Source organism: Poeciliopsis prolifica, unplaced genomic scaffold (genome assembly GCF_027474105.1).
Source record: "Poeciliopsis prolifica strain line A6 unplaced genomic scaffold, Auburn_PproV2 SCAFFOLD002, whole genome shotgun sequence".
NCBI classification, from domain to species: Eukaryota; Metazoa; Chordata; class Actinopteri; order Cyprinodontiformes; family Poeciliidae; genus Poeciliopsis; species Poeciliopsis prolifica.
In genome coordinates this window covers 5,018,687-5,037,336 of record NW_026562377.1, presented here as the reverse complement: position 1 = coordinate 5,037,336, position 18,650 = coordinate 5,018,687, and the positions used below count along the sequence as shown (strand labels likewise).

General features: G+C 36.9%; 3 protein-coding genes across 11 annotated transcripts in view; 2 read left to right on the top strand and 1 right to left on the bottom strand.

Annotated features, from left to right (window-relative positions):
• Positions 1-9,939, top strand: part of sgip1a (SH3GL interacting endocytic adaptor 1a) — a 71,401-nt gene extending 61,462 nt beyond the window's left edge. For 5 of the 8 annotated variants that reach the window (XM_055052091.1, XM_055052074.1, XM_055052108.1 and 2 more), the window contains 8 exons: positions 415-474; positions 1,343-1,454; positions 1,993-2,148; positions 3,039-3,177; positions 3,277-3,479; positions 3,789-3,853; positions 3,988-4,152; positions 5,005-9,939. In XM_055052091.1, coding sequence (XP_054908066.1) covers positions 415-474; positions 1,343-1,454; positions 1,993-2,148; positions 3,039-3,177; positions 3,277-3,479; positions 3,789-3,853; positions 3,988-4,152; positions 5,005-5,027 — 923 coding nt within the window. In that variant the 3' untranslated portion in view covers positions 5,028-9,939. The remainder of the gene's footprint in view (positions 1-414; positions 475-1,342; positions 1,455-1,992; positions 2,149-3,038; positions 3,178-3,276; positions 3,480-3,788; positions 3,854-3,987; positions 4,153-5,004) is intronic. The other 3 variants (XM_055052119.1, XM_055052127.1, XM_055052131.1) reach the window with 1 other exon arrangement.
• Positions 9,940-10,374: 435 nt separating this feature from the next.
• insl5a (insulin-like 5a) lies at positions 10,375-12,171 on the bottom strand. Its single transcript, XM_055052298.1, has 2 exons — positions 11,892-12,171; positions 10,375-11,189 (listed from the first exon to the last, which is right to left on the bottom strand). The coding sequence occupies exons 1-2, from the start codon at positions 12,169-12,171 to the stop codon at positions 11,047-11,049; spliced, it is 423 nt and encodes a 140-aa protein (XP_054908273.1). The 3' UTR covers positions 10,375-11,046.
• A 3,031-nt stretch (positions 12,172-15,202) lies between these two features.
• On the top strand, positions 15,203-18,231 carry pars2 (prolyl-tRNA synthetase 2, mitochondrial). Of its 2 annotated transcripts, none has more exons than XM_055052162.1 (4): positions 15,203-15,307; positions 16,235-16,555; positions 16,866-17,111; positions 17,195-18,231. In XM_055052162.1, exons 1-4 carry the CDS (start codon positions 15,278-15,280, stop codon positions 18,074-18,076), a joined length of 1,479 nt encoding a protein of 492 aa, XP_054908137.1. In that variant the 5' UTR covers positions 15,203-15,277; the 3' UTR covers positions 18,077-18,231. The 2 variants fall into 2 exon arrangements, with proteins under 2 accessions (XP_054908137.1, XP_054908131.1); XM_055052156.1 differs by having other exon boundaries at positions 16,232-16,555.
• The last annotated feature ends 419 nt before the right edge of the window (positions 18,232-18,650 follow it).

Sequence of the window (18,650 nt, the reverse complement as noted above, 5' to 3'; positions counted from 1 at the left end):
ACTATACGTACCACAGATAAAAAATTTGTCTGCTTGCTTCATGTCTTCAGTTTCGATCATAGTGTTGAGACTCCATAGTCCCCTTCACTATTTAGCTCAACTCAACATTGAAATCCATCCTGACCAACGTTCAGCAGCTATCCCTATGTCTACCCGAGTCCAGCATCGTCTCATTCACCCAGTTTTTGGCCAATATGTGTCTCTCCCATCTCGTCACATGTTCTGTCCTGGCAGTGTCTCTCCGTCTCTCCTCTCACCTGGCCCTCACCCTCCACGTTTCACTTCACTGTGACGTGTGATAGACCTTCCATGTGAGACTCATGCTTCTGTCCTTCTCTCCCCCCTCCTCACCCACCTCCTACCTTCTCATCCCTCTACCTCTTCCCTTTCACTGCCCCCCTCCACCCAACACAGAGAATGACCAGCCATCCCTTGTTTGGTTTGACAGAGGGAAGTTTTATTTAACCTTTGAAGGTAAGTTTCCTCGGTAACAGGGAAGCGTGCACACACATAAACACTCTTCTGAGTCTCATTCGTGCAAGCTTGGCCCTGCCCTCTGCGCTGCCCTTTTCCTTAAGCTCCTCCCTCAATAGATTGTCCATTTTCTAACCCTCACCAGGCTAAATATGTGGCTGAGCATTCCTTCTCTGTATTAAAATATATTTTTTGACAATTTTTTTCTCTCTTTTGACATTGTTTGGTCTCATTTCATCTCCACTTTCCTTCTTGAAGATTCATCTTTCTTTGTGCACTTTACTAATCTATTTATAATTATTTTTCCTCTTGGTGGTCTGCTAGTTTATTTGGTTAGATATAATTTTCTATGATCTTGTCAAAAATACTGCAACTATATAATGGAATAAGCATGCAAATACTTGTCTTTTTCTCAGTCTGCCTTGCTGTCATCTTCTGCACCTGCAATGCTTATTTGGGGGGAAAAAAAGCAAACATCGCTGTACTACAAATTGTGCCAATACATTAAATTGTACTTTGTAAAGGGGATATTTCTCAGTCAAAAAGCAGAGAGAAATGTGTCATCTTTGTGTGTAATTTGCTGTTCAACCTTACTAACACTGGTATTTCTGTTCATTATGAATGTATGATGTTTCATTTTATGTCATTTCATTGTCATCTATAAATGTTGTCTTCATTTCATTCTTGCACTTTTGGATTGGAAGAGTGTAAAGTCCTGGCCTAGAACCTTTTAGTTACTTATCTGCTCTCAATTTAAAAATGATTAAATCATCAATGATTATTTAGTTTCAAATTCATTTGGTCATTTGTTCACTATGTTTCATGCTAGATTTAATTCTATTTTTGTGTTACTTTGTCCTGATTTTAGGCTGCTCCCGAGGACCGAGCCCTCTCACTATGGGGGCCCAGGACACACTTCCTGTGGCCGCAGCATTCACTGAGACTGTCAACGCCTTTTTTAAAGGAGCAGACCCCAGCAAGTATGTCTTTAATTTGACAACATCAAAAAATGTTATTTAGTCAGTTCATGGAATTGATGTAAAATATAATAGCCCATATTATTTACTAGATGTGGCATGTCTCTGGTTTGGCTCCAATTTTTTTATCTACAGCTATTGAAATATTTCTAGATTTTTGTAAAACAAAGGAGTGTCCATTAGACTGAAGACAGTTTGGGCAAACTATGTATTGCTTTAAAGCATGTGTAAAGTTGCGTTTGGAATAGCTTTGCTTTGTATTTATTTGCCTAATGTGTAGGCAAATAGATTTATTTTAGTCTTGGCCATGATTGTGTTTGCACTGCTTTTCTGTACTACTAAAAAATATGTTTTATTTTGTCTTCATTTAGCTTGCTACTCATGTTGCTTTGAATTCTATGCTGTCATTTCAAAACAGTACTGGAAGCAGTGACGATTCAGATGTATAATTAAAGAAAATCAAAGAGGGGACAGAACATAAGAATGTTACAAATAATTTGGGTGATGCTTATCTGCGACTTACAACTTTTATTTCTCCCAGGTGTGTTGTGAAGGTCATAGGTGAGATGGTTTTATCGTTTCCGGCAGGAATCACACGGCACTTTGCCAATAACCCGTCCCCTGCCGTGCTAACCTTCAGCATAACCAACTACAGTCGACTGGAGCATGTCCTGCCTAACCCCCAGCTGCTCTGCTGGTAATACCATCACCGTAAACTCACCACCTTTTCCAGACACCTTTTCACCTCAGACAGTATCTCTGTGAGCAAGGAGCCTTTTAGGCTGTCATCTAACTTTATTATTTTAGCTGAAATGTTTAACATGAGCTCAAAAAATAAACTAAACCTCACTAAATGCATATTAAACCTTTAAACACACCCTGCATTACACATTTTGTTAACGTGTAATGCAAAAGCTCACACTGGATTCTAGAAATAGCAAATGTTGCACTTACTTATGTTCAGTTTTCTATTGGATTGTCATTAACTACCCATTTGTTAACCACTGAGATCAAGATGTACTAAGGCTTTAAAAAGTCACAATTTTAAAACCTTAAAAAATGTGATCTTATTGTTCTTGTAGTTTATAGATATTTTAAGTAAACGCCAAAGAAATGTCAAAGTGGCTGGCATTTTCTCCAGCCAGAGAGAAATGTAGCACTGCCCCTTGTGCTACATGAAGGCTATTACACCTTCCCATCACTTATAAAAAAAATTATGTTTTAGTTATCTTTATTACTACACTATTGTAGTTATTAATGTTTTGCTTTGAAATTTTTAAATGAATGATGAAGCAATGACATGAATCAATTTGACTTTAAATAGAAATCATTTCTTAGATTCATGATAATGAATTCCTTGGTAAATCACCTATTATGAGCCAGTCCAAGTTAGTTTTTACAAAGTTTTTCAATGCCAATTTTTGATGAAAGTGGAAGGTTTCTGGATACTTTTTTCTGGGAACTTTTTTTTATATCTGCCTTCAAACACTGCCTTTGTGTTTGCTTCCCCCCCCCCTCCCCTTTTTGTGTTTGAAAATCACAATTGTTGTTTGTGTTGTGATTACTTTCTTTTACTCCACCAAACAGCGACACCACCACCACACAATCTAAGGCTGATTCAAAGGAGTTCTGGGTGAATATGCCAAACCTGATATCTCATCTAAAGAAGGTGGCTGAGCAGAAGCCGCAGGCAACGTACTATAACGTCGACATGCTCAAGTATCAGGTTAGCTTGGCCAGATACCAAACATTTGGTCTTTTTGAGAGAAAGACATTTTTTATGAAAATGTCTTTCTCTCAATACTTTACACATGTCTGCATTTAGGTATCAACGAATGGCCTCCAGTCAGCTCCTCTGAACCTGGCTGTGAGCTGGAGATGTGAGCCCACCAGCACTGACCTGAGGATAGACTACAAGTATAACGGGGAGGCCATGTCTACACCAATGGCTCTCAACAACGTCCAGTTTCTCGTCCCAATCGATGGAGGTGTTTCAAAGTTACAAGCTGTCCTACCTCCTGCTGTGTGGTATGCACCAAATCATAAACTGGTTGATTATCACACTTTGTAGAGTTTAAAAACTAAAGATGTTAGCTTGTTGCAACAATGTGGTCATGTTCATTTAGAAAGTTCAAGTGCACATCAAATAAAACACATTAATATTTCAAATAATAATGGAAAGAAAAAAAACAAACATTTAAGATTTTATTCAAGTACCATTTTGCTGAAAAAAGGTTTCTATTTCCCTTAAGTGTTAAATCTTAGCATACTAATTCTAAAACTTTCTATAGGCTTCAAATAAATGTCCTGTCTATGTTTCCATTGCTATCTATGCAGGAATGGAGAGCAGCAAAGAATCCTATGGAAGATCCCTGATATCTCCAAGAAATCTGAAAATGGAGGTATAGTTAACAGTTTTGAGATGAATTTCTGCCCATATTTAGATTTTGTTTTAGAAGTAAAATATATATTTATCTAAAATAATTACATAAATGTATCACTCTTGTATCTTTCAATATTTATTTTCTTGGCCCAGGTGTGGGGTCCCTATTGGCACGCTTCCAGCTAACGGACGGTCCCAGTAAACCGGCTCCACTGGCAGTGCAGTTCACCAGTGAGGGCAGCAACCTGTCAGGATGTGACATTGAACTGGCTGGACCAGGATATCGCTTCTCTCTAGTTAAAAAGAGGTTTGCTGCAGGTAAGTTTCTCTGCATTCGAAAGTTTATCCAAACGGAATTTTAAAAAATATATATTTATAGGCTTGGCTGCCATAGTTAAATTTAATTTATTATTTATCAATTCTATCAAGCTACTTTTAGGTGACCAAGTTAACGAACATTGATATCTTTTTTATTATCATTTAGCCTTTATCACATCAAATGTCTGACCTTTACCTGTTTTCTGGTTTTTCAGTTGAATTATTTTGTTAAAAATAATTTGAAGGTGTCTACAAAACTATCATAATATATTAATATTATAAACAGAAACAATACAAAAAACAGTTTTGTTTATTCAAAAAAAATCAGAATTTGAGAGCTAATGAAAACAAAATCTACAGTACAAAAATAAAATCAAATTAAGGGAGAATCTGAAACCAATACTGATACTGACTTGATATTGATGTTATTACTATTTCGGGCCAATTCACCCACCTCTAGACTTAAGCTTATGTTTTTTTTATCATGTTAATAGATAGGTAGTGCTCATTACATGAATGACATAACAGATTTCTTACATTTTTCAATATAACTTGCGCACTGGGGTGTTTTTTGGATACAAGCATTACTTAATGCAACTTTAATACCCGTGTCACACTATTGTGTATCTGACTTTTGTTTTACCGGCTTAGGAAAACCTAGTGTCATTGGACAGTAATGCTGCTTCGTCACCGTATAACCAATTTACCACTTTAGCATACAGTGGTAAATTGTCTGGCTGCCATGGATCTTTCCACTCACACATGTGCAATCATGCTACAGAATCAACACAGCAGTGACTCAAATATTGCATTAATGACCCAATAATAGCAGCAGTTATTTGTATCTTTCAGGAAAATACCTGGCTGACAATTGACCCCCAGTAAGAGCAGCACTGTTAAACTGAACAACTGTCATGGACCAAGGTTAGCAATGCGACCAGAGGACAGACCCAAACCAGACACTCCTGTAACCTTTTCTGAACCCACACAACAGGTCTGCAGCCTACCCAGCAGTATTGTATAACTTGCATATAGCATTGTGGAACTGTTTCACGTCATGTAATTATTATAGTATTTGTACTCATCTCATACAAAACATGTGTTGCTGCAGTTAGACACCTGGGTTCTTTCCTTCTCTAAAGTCTGTGCCTCTGTCTCCATCCTCCTCTGGTCAGTGTTTGGTGGTGTTATTTAAAGTTTCACTGCAGCTGCCTGACAGAAGACTTGAACAGAGCATTTTTCTTTGGTCTGTGAAGAACTTTTTCGCAGTAACACATCTCAGCCCACACAGTTGAATCAGCACATACAGCAGTACAAAATGAGTGATGCTAAGTCACAAACCCCAGAGCAAACATACTTTTGTTAATGATTGTTGTCAGTGCGTTGAAACAATCTAATTAAAACAAATTTAAGTGGCTACATAAACATAGTTTTTCAAGGATTGCGTACTGGTACTACAGGGTCTTACAACTTTCAATTGCATCCTGTTTGATGGAACAATCGGATAATTCGGATAATCTCTTAATTGCACACTTATACTGAGAAGTGTTAGGCAGCTGCATTGATGAGTCAGTTCACTGGTTGAAAATAAAAAAAATCTTAAAAAATAAGCAGGGTTTTCCTGTCAGAACAAAAGAATTGTACAGTGTCATTTTAACATGTATCTCAAAGGGCGTTTGGTGTTTTCCTTGTATTGTCAGATAGCCTTTCTGTTGTTCCCAGAACAGCAGTGTTAGACACCAGAGTCACATGACAGCATTCTATTTTTATTTATTGATGACGATTTGTTGTATAAAACATGTGATTCTGTATATGAATAGAATCTGAATGGTATCACACAACTTGGAACCCTTAAATGTATAAATATTTGAATTCTCTTGCATTTTTGTTATCTGTGTAGTTGGGTAACCTTGTGTACAGTATAAGGTATAATTTTTTGAATTTATTTCAGATATAATTTTTTAACTCAAGTGCAACAGAAGATTTGAGCTATATATGGGTGGGGGTCATGGGGTAATTTAAAGAAAATGATGAATATCTTCCTGGATGCCGTGTTATGCTTTGTGAAAGCAGTGTTATCGTAGTGTTAGAAGTCCACACTTAAAGTTATATGTGTGTGTTTTATTTTGAAAGTTCATGCTACCCAACTAGCCCCTCTATACCTTCTTTAGAGGTTATTCACCCATTCATAGTTTTTATACAATCACTTCCATTGCACATAAATAACAATCTTTTTCAGTTGGCAATAGCAGTTTAGTTACAGCGTAACTCAAATCAACTCAACTTTTCTGCAACTTGCTTATAAATCAGGTAGGAGTTGCTGTTTAGCATTACAAGCTGTTAATGAGGGCATAACAAAAGTTGTGTTTCCAACATCTAGAGTAGTTTTTCTGAGCCATTTATATTTACCCACTTCTATTTTAACTTGATTTGCCAGAGTAAAAATCTAAACCAAACAGGGCCTGTAGAACCCTTGCTATTACCCTGTACCTTTGTAGTGATCTCTGGATTTCAAATTGGCAGAATATTTGAAGCATTTTGTTTTGGAAGTACTCCACTGGTTGTATTTTACATTATTTTTACATGTAATATATTTTAAATCCAATACATGTGTGCAAACAGGGAGACCAAATATTCTTATCATAGTGCTATTTTAGTTTTAATTTGTTTATGTGGAAATGTTTTACGTTTGTTTTGAGGCACAATAAAAGCAATTACACCACCATAAGAATGTTTATTTTAAACTAATTAGTTTTTAAAGATTACATGTGTGCAATATTATTTTAAGACACATGGCATTGATTTAATTTATAACATGTCTCATAATATGTTATGTTTCCTCAGAGTTTCAGGATATTGTAATATTGTGTCCAAGTAAAACACTGAGAAAATATCAGACATATTGGTTATAACAGCAGAGTACTTCTGTTTATCTCTCATCTGTCATAAATATACTTAAAGGCTTTTGCAGCTGTAGGGTACATTTGAAACTCTTTACAGTTACACCTTCAAATGGAAATTGAAATGAGAAGTCACTATAAAAACATAATCAGTTATAGTTTCCATTCCTGAAAAACAAGAACTTAATGAGAACATTTTGTAGGGAATCTACACTTGTGATTTGCAGACTAACGACTGAGTCAAGCGACTTTTTTCTACATAAACTGCACTGCAAGCAAAACACAGCAAACAACCCAAGGTAGACCTTGTTCACAGTCATTAATTTTTAAGGGAGTAATGGTTCAGGAAAACATGATTATGTTGATAAAACACGTACAAACTTAACATTACTGTCTTCTGTCCAAGATGTTGGAGTCAGTTTCCACCTGCAGGTTGATGGATTTGCCAGATAGCAGTTGAATGTCTTGTGTGAGCACCATAAGACAGGCACTATTAAAGCTAGTTGGTTGCAGCAACTGAACTTTCAAAGAGTAAAACTTGCATATACACACTGAAATGTTTGACATTTTAGAATTATCATTACCTTTTATATCTGTTCACTTAGCAGAAAGACTGTGTTTATATTTATTTATTAAATATTTCTTAGGCAGTACCTATAAAGACTCAGAGTATCACACATTTTCTTTTCTTAACTGAAGATATCAATCTATCTTAATGAAAAAGTGTAACATGCACCTTAACAAAGCTTCAGAGGTTTCTTTATGCAGATCATTATAATGCAGCTGTTTTTAATCGAACCAAGATGATTTTTATCCATCTCCCTGACAGTGTCAAATGGCCCTGCTTCAGCAAATCTGTTGCAAGTTTGGGCGCTGTTACGACTGGCTCAAGCTTTTACTGATTCAAAATTTTAATTATGTGAATCCTCTTGACTTTACCAAATAGCTCTAGAAAATCACAAGATTCCCTTTAATTTTACGTCTTACTAATTGATTATAAGATAGATCACTCGGATGCAAAAATATTACATATTTATTCTAATAGTCAAAAACTGTTAGCAAGCATTCATTAGCATCAGCATTGGTTACTCTTACCTCCCTCCAGCCTCGTAAGACCTGAGACTTGTTCACTTTTGAATATAGCTACAGTTTGCGGTTTCCCCCTGATTGCAGTCTTTATGCTAAGATAAGCTAAGACTAAGTTTGTGGTAAATTCTAGGTATAAAAAGCAGCCGCTGAAGCTGGAGTTTCCAGTCTACAAAGTCAAACCTCCTTGAGCTATCCAGGATGTAAATCCAGTATGGTTGCCATGCATTTACTAAAAATTAGCAATTGTAGATTTTTGCTTTCAAATTGAGTGCACTCAACATCCAACTTCCAAGGCAAATGGATGCAGTATTAACAAATCCAAAATGTCAAGCAGTTTCTTTCAAATATAACATGTACAACAATAAAAAATAAAATAAAAATTTTCTCAGCTGCAAATAAGTTTACTGGGACCAGCTTGTTTCTCATACCCTCCAAGTAATAGAGAAACTTTAATCCAGTAAATAAAATCACTACTAGATACTACTAGCCTTTGGTTTTTACCAGTTATACTTTTCACCTGATACCAGTTGTCTCAATGGTATCTGACTCCCAGAAACCTTATGCAGCACACCCAGTTGATCATGCCAGCGCTTGAATTCATGGCTTTAATTTTCATATATGTAATGGTCTCTGTGAGATGACTTGATTTGAATGAGGGTGTGAAGCAAGGTTAAGTAGACCAAAATTCTATTTTTGTTCTGTTTTTGTATTTTGTGTGTGTGCGTGCGTGTGTGTACCCCGGACAGTCAGTCCTGTGTTGAGGATAATAAGATGAATATTTTTAAAATGCAGAAAAATATATTATTGTTTAATGTGAGAACAACAACACTGTGCTGATTATGTTCAACTTCCTGAATGCTCTGAAACACAAAGAACAAAGTCTGTGTACGAAGTGGAACTGAAAACTGTATGTGGTGTACTGTTTGTCTGCATTCTGCTAAATGTAACCAATCACAGTCTCGTGACTAACTCTAGAGGGGAAAACAAATCTGTAAGTCTAATAATTTTGATTTATGAAGTACTTTTGACTGGATATAGTTTGCATTGTAAATATATTTAGTGACTAAGGAGCTGGGCTGCACAATTAAATTCAAACATTTTGGGTTTTTGCAGATGTTTTATGTTCTTGTGTGCAGACCGAATATAAGGGAACATTGAAGATGAATTTTGAAGTAAGATGACTGATTGGTGCCATTTAGCTACCAGTGGAACCTTCATCTGATAATTATAGCTTTTTATGTTGAATAGACACCTTGTCCAACAGGACTCTGTTATCTTTTGTATGAATTGTGAGATTTTCAGTGCAACAGTCACTACAGCATTATCTGCCAATGCCCACAATATGCAGTGCTTCTCATGTAAGCATTTTAAATTGTCATTACTCAATAGATTAAGCTTTTTGTCAGTTTGAAAGACATAACCAAAGTCTTTAATTGGTTTAAATTAAATTTTTAAAAATAAAATCGAAATATGTGAGCAATTTCCTGCTCTTCGTCCCAGTGATGAATTTTTCTGCCTGTAGTTTTGCATGCAGAGCATGCAATAAAAAGTGAGGCATCGATGGTGATAGGTAGTACTGAAATGACATGTTGTGCTGAGTGTCATTTACCTTGGATTATGTTGAAAAGAGAGCAGGGAGTGGATTTTTTGTTTGTGAGAAGCCAGGATGCTTCTTTTTGGTTCTGTGCAGTTAACCTCAAACTCATGTGCAAGCTGTTTGTACAGAACATAACAATGCTAAGATAAACTGAGAAAATTTGTTTGCTTCTTTCCAAAACCAATAAAAAGTATAACTGGATGCTTGTTTTTGTGTCACTTTGTGTCTGTTGAATTATCTCTTTCTCCCTGAAGATTGTGCAGAAAAACAGGTATTGCAAATTTGAATTTAATTTCACTCAAAGTGATGTTCATATTATTTTGGAAATTTCAGATGTTATCCAGTTGATTTAACTCTAAAAGTTGAACATTTTGTCTCTGGTTGCTTTTGTAATTTGTCTTTTTGCATTAATTTCAGAGCAATTCTTATCTGATCCAGCTGTCATCTGAGGCTCTGACGAAACTTGTTTCAGTAACACCGTCATACCAAACTCAGCAACAGCTTCACAAGGTCTTTTTCTTTTGTCCTGGAGTTAAATAACACATTTTCTAACAACATTTTCAGTTATTTGAACAAATGAATGTAGCCCCTCAAGGCCTGCAAATTGTACTCAAAAATGAATCAGACTCGTGGAGATACTCTGTTTATAACTTGATATATTTATTTTTGTTTTAGCATGTCAAACAAGAAGGCAATATGTATGAGTTGTTGCCTTTGAAATTTGACCTGACTTTTGATTCAATGTCTTTACTCAATTTTCATGTATTAAAAAGATGGTGAGCAAAATGTTTTTTAGTTGATGATCTTGCATAACAATAGTCTCCTTTCATTGAAATTATTGTATTGACCAAAACACCACACCTAAAAGCATTTGCAAGAACATTTATTTTTCTTATAACAATTTAAAACATAAATGTTAGGCATAAAAGCAGAATTGGAATCTATACAAATTTGCACCACAGTTATTTTATTCTGCACAAATATATGAAACATCAGGTACTAGATATCTGCCATCTAAGACCTGACAAAATTTCTGAGAGGTCTTAGATGGCTGTCTTAATTGATCTGCAATTAATACACTCCTATAAACTCTAATACAAGTTCTACTTAAAATATATTCAGTCATATATTTATTGATGAAATTATTGACCTCAAATTCACACAAAAATTCACAGATGCACCACATTCACTATCTTTTCTACAACGATCATAATATTAGACATCAGAGTGAAATTCAGGTTTTAAGGCAAGGTGAGAGACAAGGCAGTTATTTTGGTCTCTGAGTAAAAATAAAAGACCAAATAGTCATTAGCACAAGTAGGTGAGTTCACTTTTCCTGCAGCCCACCTGACAGCACAAGTTTGTCAGGATGTTGTTTATGTCCCGTTTGCTCCAGTTAGATCCCGGGATGCTAAGGTTTTCCAAGCTGTTCTGCTCCCCTGAAGACAGACCTGGAGCGACAGAACAGAGAAGTGGATGCAGAATGAGAACAAACCTGACTATAAACCTAAACCATCTAGAAAACATTAATTACATCTTCATTCAAATATTTTCAAGAGGCAGCAACTGTTTTCATATATGTTCTATGTAATTTATATTCATATTCTCAAAGAAAGGACATCTTAAATGACTGCTATTTATCTTCGACAGTGTCAGTTTCCTTCTTGTAATTACCCTGATTGATACTCTAACCAGATTTGTCTGACAAGACAGTAAGAGAAGGACTGCCTTGGGGAATAGCCGCCTACTCATTTGACATATAACCTTTTCTGACATAATAGAGTTGAACATGCTACTGTGGGGAGACACCTGTCTCCGATCACACCCACAGCCCAATTAATACTATAACACAAGGCTGAAAAGAGAGCTAAAAAAGAATATATTTCCACATGCAATAAACCTACTAACTTACTCATCAGGAATATATTTTGTATCATTCCCAAATGATACAATGTAATTTATTGTATCATTTATATCCAAATATTTCTATGACATAGAGGGTAATTTTTAAGAAAATGTTTTGCATAAAATTAAGTCGATTCATAGCAAGATGAAACATTAGTTTGTGTCATTCTGTTCCACACAGTGAACATATTTATATTTCAAATATAAGATTAAATCTAAAGTTAGAGAGTGAAAGCTAAAGGTCTCACCGCCCATGTCTGGTTCTCTGAAGAATCTCCTCCAACGGGAGCCTCCACAGGTGTAGACCACAGCCCTCAGAAACTCCCGACCACACAGCTTCACTGCCTGCATTTCTGCTCTTGCCTGGTCCGCACAAACCACTACGCAGAACAGCAGAGCCAAAACCGCCAGCAGACGCATACTGGATGACTTCCGAACCCCCTGTAGATGCTCTGCTGTTTTCTCTTTCTTCCTCGTGTTCTTCAGGAGTCTCTTGCAGCCTGCAACTCCTTCAGCGATCTTCTGCATTCATCCTTGTTCATTATATACCATCCACCTGATCATCCAATGACCTCATCATCTCTCCACCCCCGCCATTCCAACTTGCCCTTAGCCCATCCCAGTGACACGTAAACACATGCATGCATACTCTTTATGTTTCCGGTTATCTTCATGATCACCACTTCCCGCCATCTAAAACAGACTTACAACCTCCAGCCTTTTACGACCCTCTGCTTAAATGATGTGCAGTCTCGTCAGGCTTCCTTGGATTACCTAATTTAAGGCCGAAATTGCACTGACCTTCGCAATACTGGCCAATCATAGGAACCCAACCGAATCCCTCCTGGAGTCAAACAGGTGTTTTCTGTCTTTATAACTCTCTGATGGCCAGGTTGTCTTTCCCTTTACAACTGTTTTGGTCTCATGAGAGGAAAAAAATCAATGTTTACTATTCATCATGGAGTCATTATGGTGCGGATGATGGAAAGATAAGATACTTGGTGTGACATCTCTGTCTCGATCATTAGTTCAGGTCCCACTTACGACCTTTCTGAAAAAAATATATTTCACTTAAAAACAAGTTATTTAAACATTAACACAGTGCAGATTTTCTGTTGTTTATCCTGGCGGTAGTTGTTGTCATTACTGTACAATAAGCTTTACTAAATCTTGAGCCAACAAATCTCATCTGACTGAAGCTAAGAATTTGCACTAATAAAATTAATTCAACTTGTGCTCAATAGTTGCATATGCATATCCCCTGTTTGGAAGGAAATTGAATAAAAAAAACACCCTCTGTACACATAAAAAAAATCATTTTACTTGATTATGTAATGAAAATTAATACTGTTTCCAGCTGTTGTGCAATAAAGAAGTGCCTTAATAATTAAAATCTTATCAAAAGCTGAGACTATAACAGTGTTAATGACATTCTTTGAAGTCCACAAACAAGCAACCACATTCTGCCTTTATTGCCTTTATTAGCATTGTGGTTCTACACTAATCCTTTCAAATTGAAAGTGTTTTTAGGTTTTCCTGTATTTGCCTTCATTCTCCAGACCCCCAGGTAAGTGTCCAGATGGTAGTTTGTACTGTGTTAATCCTAACTCTTGTTAAAATGGAAGGGTCCCTTTCCACTGTCACCACATGCTTGGGATAAGGATCTGCTGCAAATTCAACTCGTCTATGAGATTAATTATACATTCTTATCACTTTTTGTGAATCTGCATTTTGGGAATGACTGAATTTGCCAGTTTGATTGCCTTGAATTGTGTGTAAACAGAATTAATTCTGAATAGATAGCTGGCTCTGAATGAATTTAATTGACTTCTAAACCAAATTGATTTATATCTAACAGGACATGAATTAAACTTTTTTTCTTTCATAAATTAACTTGAGATGACTTTTGCTGTGAAATTCCAATGCACAACTAAACTAAACTCAACTGAAAATACTATTCCAACAGTTATTGCAGGTTGCCTGTTGGAAACAAACTTCACCTATTCTTGACTTTTAGTGCTGATAATGGTAACCTATTAAAGTGAAATAAAAGACAGGCACACACTTGACTAAACCTCAAGTTTCTGATACAATTCCCTAAACAAACCACATCTCATGTTTGCGGTGGAGCCAAACAGCCATTATAAGGAAAAGCAACTCTATGTGTTTTCTAGTACACTTTTATTTGTCAAAGGTAACTTTAAGTCGTTGTGATCATCAAAATCTTTAAACTTGCCTTGCTGCTGCTGATCAGTTTAAGACAAAACATGACGATGTGAAGTTTGGAGATAACATCTGTCCTAATGGGATTGTTCATATCTCACAGAGACATTCAGTCGCCCTTTTTGTCCTGGAACAATAGAGAGAGATGCAGAGCAAATGGATGGAACAGACACAAACCTAATTGGTTCAGAAGGACATCAACTTGAGTAGCTTTTGTCTGAAACTCCCAGGCAGTAAGATGACTTTCACAGAGTTCACCTGGAGGAGAAATGGAGCCAGAGAGAGACACTAAGCTCTGCCACGTGAGCTGGCTGTCCAGTGCTTGTGTGGGAGGAGATTCACTTCGACCTTCTTGTGTTCATTCTTGTATTTTTGGTCATTTTCCTCCCTTTTTTCAGGTTCACTCCCAGCTGGACCAGGTTCTACTAAAACACCTGGTTCTCATGTCACTCAGTCATTTTTGTAGTCACATATCATATTCACATTCTGAAAACCCCTATTTTATCAAATATCTAAGTAAAATAAATGTTTTTTTATGCAACATGTGCTTATGAAGACAGCGTGAGTCAAAGACAAAGCAAAGTCATGTCAATATTTTCAGTGGCTCGTTAAGTTTTTTTTTTTTTTTTTTTTACCAGCACATTGAGTCTTTATCACTTCCACTGCCTCACATTCACTCTTCTCTTTGACAATAAATGTTTCCTGTTTTCAGCTCATAAACCTAAAATTGACAACTGACAGAATGTACCCATAAAATAAGATGGTCCACATACATTTAAGTATTTCAGTGACAAAAAGAATATAACTCTGTTGGCTCTATAGTGGAACCCTACTCTTACGATCTTGAAAAACCTGGAAAAAACAATCATATTTTAATCAAAAATGCCACAAAGAAACACTTTAAAGCAAGGGTGAATTATTTCATAATTGGTTACTGTTGTAGGTTTTTATGGTACAAAGCACGTTGAACTGCCTTGTTGCTGAAATGTGCTATTCAAATAAACTTAATTTACAGCTGATGTCAGACTTTTTGTTTGATTTGGAAAAGTTTTCTGCTTGAATTTGTACTTTTATTGTGCTATTATTATTATTATTTTTTTTTTTTACTTCCCGTTCTAGTTCTAGTTCTAGTACAAATTCTAGAATGTGCACAAAGTTGTATATGTTTAATATATGTAAATTAATATCGTAAAATGTTTTTTCACAGGAGCTACTTGTACTTGAAGTTACAATTTGAAAGCTCGTTGAATCCTTAGCTGTTATTCTGTCTGTGGTTCTCCGGGCCTCTAGGTGGCGATGTTGGTGTGTGAGAGAAGGAAGTGAACAGAAAAAGACAGCAGGGCGTCTTGACAAGGACTGTCCTGTTTTTGGACTTGCTGGAGAAAATGTCACTTATCTTCCACTGATTCTGATGTTCATAACGCAGTGTGTCTGTCTGAAGGTGAGTTTCACTTTCTGTTCTTGCGTTTCTGAAGATATTTTAAGCTCTTTTGAGAAGCAAATTTTTGTCTTGCTAAGTTGTTACTTGGATGTAAAGGAATATAAAATAGAGCTCTGATTTCGATCACCTTCTATGATTTTCTGCAGCATCACTGTTGTGATTCATCACTTTAAGCATGCGATCCATATCAGAAAAACAATTATGGGGCATTTCGCTAATTCTGATCCCATTTTTGCCTTTACGTTGCTTCATTCATAGTTTCAGTTCGCACCCTTAATCAACCCTTTGCGTCCTTAAACCACGCAGCAATTCGTTATGTTGCAACTTGACCATTTTGTACATTTGTAGTTTAGTGGTTTTGTACCAGCTGCACAGTACATCGCATCAAAATAGGCATGGATGTCGTTAAGAACCATTTAGTTTTGATCTGGTCTTGTCATTTCTCCTTTTTGCCATGTTTACCTGCAGACAGCATTTCGTACCTGTGCTTAACTTGGCATCAAATTTATTTAGTATTTTTTAGAATTTTGGAGATTTGTGTTCATAAATATTCTGGCCTTTCGTGTAAAATTGCCAATAATTTAGTAGTGTGCAAGGTGAAAACTTTGTACATACGTTTTAGATATATTTGTAGTGATTCCTTTAGGGCCTTTTTGACCTCTATAAAATATGTCAGCTCATGATCCCTGATGAGACCAAAATAACTTTTATGAACTTGATATTGTTTACAGTAGTCAAATAACCACATTTCCTCACCACAAACTAGTAATGGGTCATGAGCAATTCTTCTAAAACATTTGTTGTCAAAGTATATATTTATATATTTTCTCTTTCTAATAATCTCTTTGTATTCTGAAAATATGAAAAGAACAAAACAAATTGTTTATTCCTTTTCGCTATAAGTTCTTTTTTTGTCTGAAATAGCAGTGCATGATGGAGCCAGCGGTACGTCAGATTTGGAAGAGAGGCTTTCACAATCTCCACAGACCTCTTATTCTTCATAAGAGAACCCACGCTGGTCAGCCTGAACATGCAGACGTCAGTCACTGCAGACATGTCAAACCTGCGCTGCTGGTGTCTCGTCTCTATCAGCCTTCCAGCCTGCGGGATGTGGGGCAGGAAAGTCGATTGCCGGGGGAGATGACCTGTAAGAGCCAAAGGCTAATGCAGCAAGCAGGGCTCATCCATCCGTCGAATCCAGGGTGCTACTACTACCTTCCCTCTACTGTCCGCTCTATGGAAAAGCTGGTAGGTTTTTACTATTGAGGTGGTGAATTACGTCAGTGTTTTTAAACTGGTCTTCAAAGTTCACAATACCACTCAACAGGTTATTAATTTTTGGTAAATGTTTTTTCGGAGAACATAATCACTTAAGTGTAAGAAGCTGTTTAAATATGTTTTATATTGTTTTGTATCCTTGTTTTATGGAAAAAAGTTTTCTCCCTAATGTTCTTGTTTCTACCTCTACATGGATACGAAATCCTAAATGGATCTTAGCAAAAGTTTTTTTTTTTCACTTCAGTTATGTATATATAAAGCTGTGGTGTTAAATCAACAGGTAAGGGTGATTGACCAGGAAATGCAGGGGATTGGTGGACAGAAGTTAGACATGCCCAGTTTGTGCTCAGCTGATCTCTGGAAAACCAGTGAGCGCTGGGATCTAATGGGAAAGGAGCTGTTCCGTTTGAAGGACCGTCACGGTGCAGACTATTGCTTGGGTCCCACACATGAGGAGGCCGTAACAACTCTCGTCGCTCACCAGACGACCCTCTCCTACAGACAACTCCCTTTACTTCTTTACCAAGTAAGTATTCAGAGTATATCTGTTTTGGTTTTGTTGTGGTGTGAAGCTCTTTTTTTATTTTGATTTCTCTTTCCAAATACTAGATCACCCGCAAGTTCAGAGATGAACCAAAGCCGAGGTTTGGTCTCCTGCGAGGGAGGGAGTTTTACATGAAGGATATGTACTCGTTTGATGTGAGTGAGGAAGCCGCTCATGAGACGTACGAATCAGTCTGCGAGGCGTACGCTCGGCTCTTTGCTAGGTTGGGTCTGCGTTGTGTTCAAGTGCAGGCGGACACTGGAAACATCGGTGGCATGCTCTCCCACGAGTTTCAGCTGCCCGCAGATATTGGTGAGGACCGGCTTCTAGTCTGTGGGACCTGCTTATTTGCTGCTAACATGGAGACTTTGTCTCCAGACAGAACAGACTGTCCGCAGTGCAGCACTGGCACATTGGTAGAGTCAAAGGGAATAGAAGTAGGGCACACATTTTATCTGGGTAAAAAGTACTCCCATATTTTCAATGCCACTTTTAGTAATCACCAAAACAAACCTGCTGTTGCTGAGATGGGCTGCTATGGTCTTGGAGTGACCCGCATTCTCGCTGCGGCCATTGAAGTGATGTCAACAGAGGAGGGGATCCGCTGGCCTGGTCTTATTGCCCCATATCAGGTTTGTATTTTACCCCCTAAGAAGGGTAGCAAAGTGGACGAGGCATCAACCCTGGCAGAGGAGCTGGTCCACAACTTGGGGCAGTTTTTGCCACATTTGAGAGGTGAAGTTGTTTTCGACGACCGCACACAGATGACCATTGGAAAGAGACTTAAGGATGCTGGCAAACTGGGCTACCCATATGTGGTTGTTGTTGGACGGGCAGCTCTGGAGGAAGTGCCGAAGTTTGAGGTGATATGTCAGCAGACTGGTGAGACAATGTTTCTCAGTAAAGATGGACTGCTTGATTTACTGGGAACTGTGGAGACTGTATAAATAAAAGTCTGTAAACTGGGTTGAATTAAATGTTCAAAGTTTTTGTATTTTTTTTTTAGTTGCTACAAATATCAAAGCCTTTAATATCAACACAGAATGAAACTTGCTGTTAAACCTAGCTTTGTTACAGATGGAAATATTTGAATGCATTTGATTATGACAATAAAATTAATGTAAAAAAAATAATTCTTTCCTTGTTTTAAATTATTTAGCTTGCTGTTATTACCAAAAAAAAAAAAACAGTACATAAGGTAATTAAATAAGCGAGAGCCGTGTGGGGCAAAATTGCCAAGTTGGAAGTACAGAAAAGACCACAAATATTAAAAAGAAAATAATTTTTGTGTTTTATCTGAATTAAAATAAACATTCAATATTTTATTGAAAGGATCAAAATAGTCTGATTGCTGAAGAAATTTAATTGATGAAAGTTATTGAAAAAAGCAATAAGATGGTGCAGTTTCATTTGGCCACAAGCCACATAGATACTGCATTATGCAGGAGAAACAAGACCACGGCTGATTTTATTTCACTATGTACAAAAATACTGTTGGTTGAAGGATTTCAAAAAGCATCA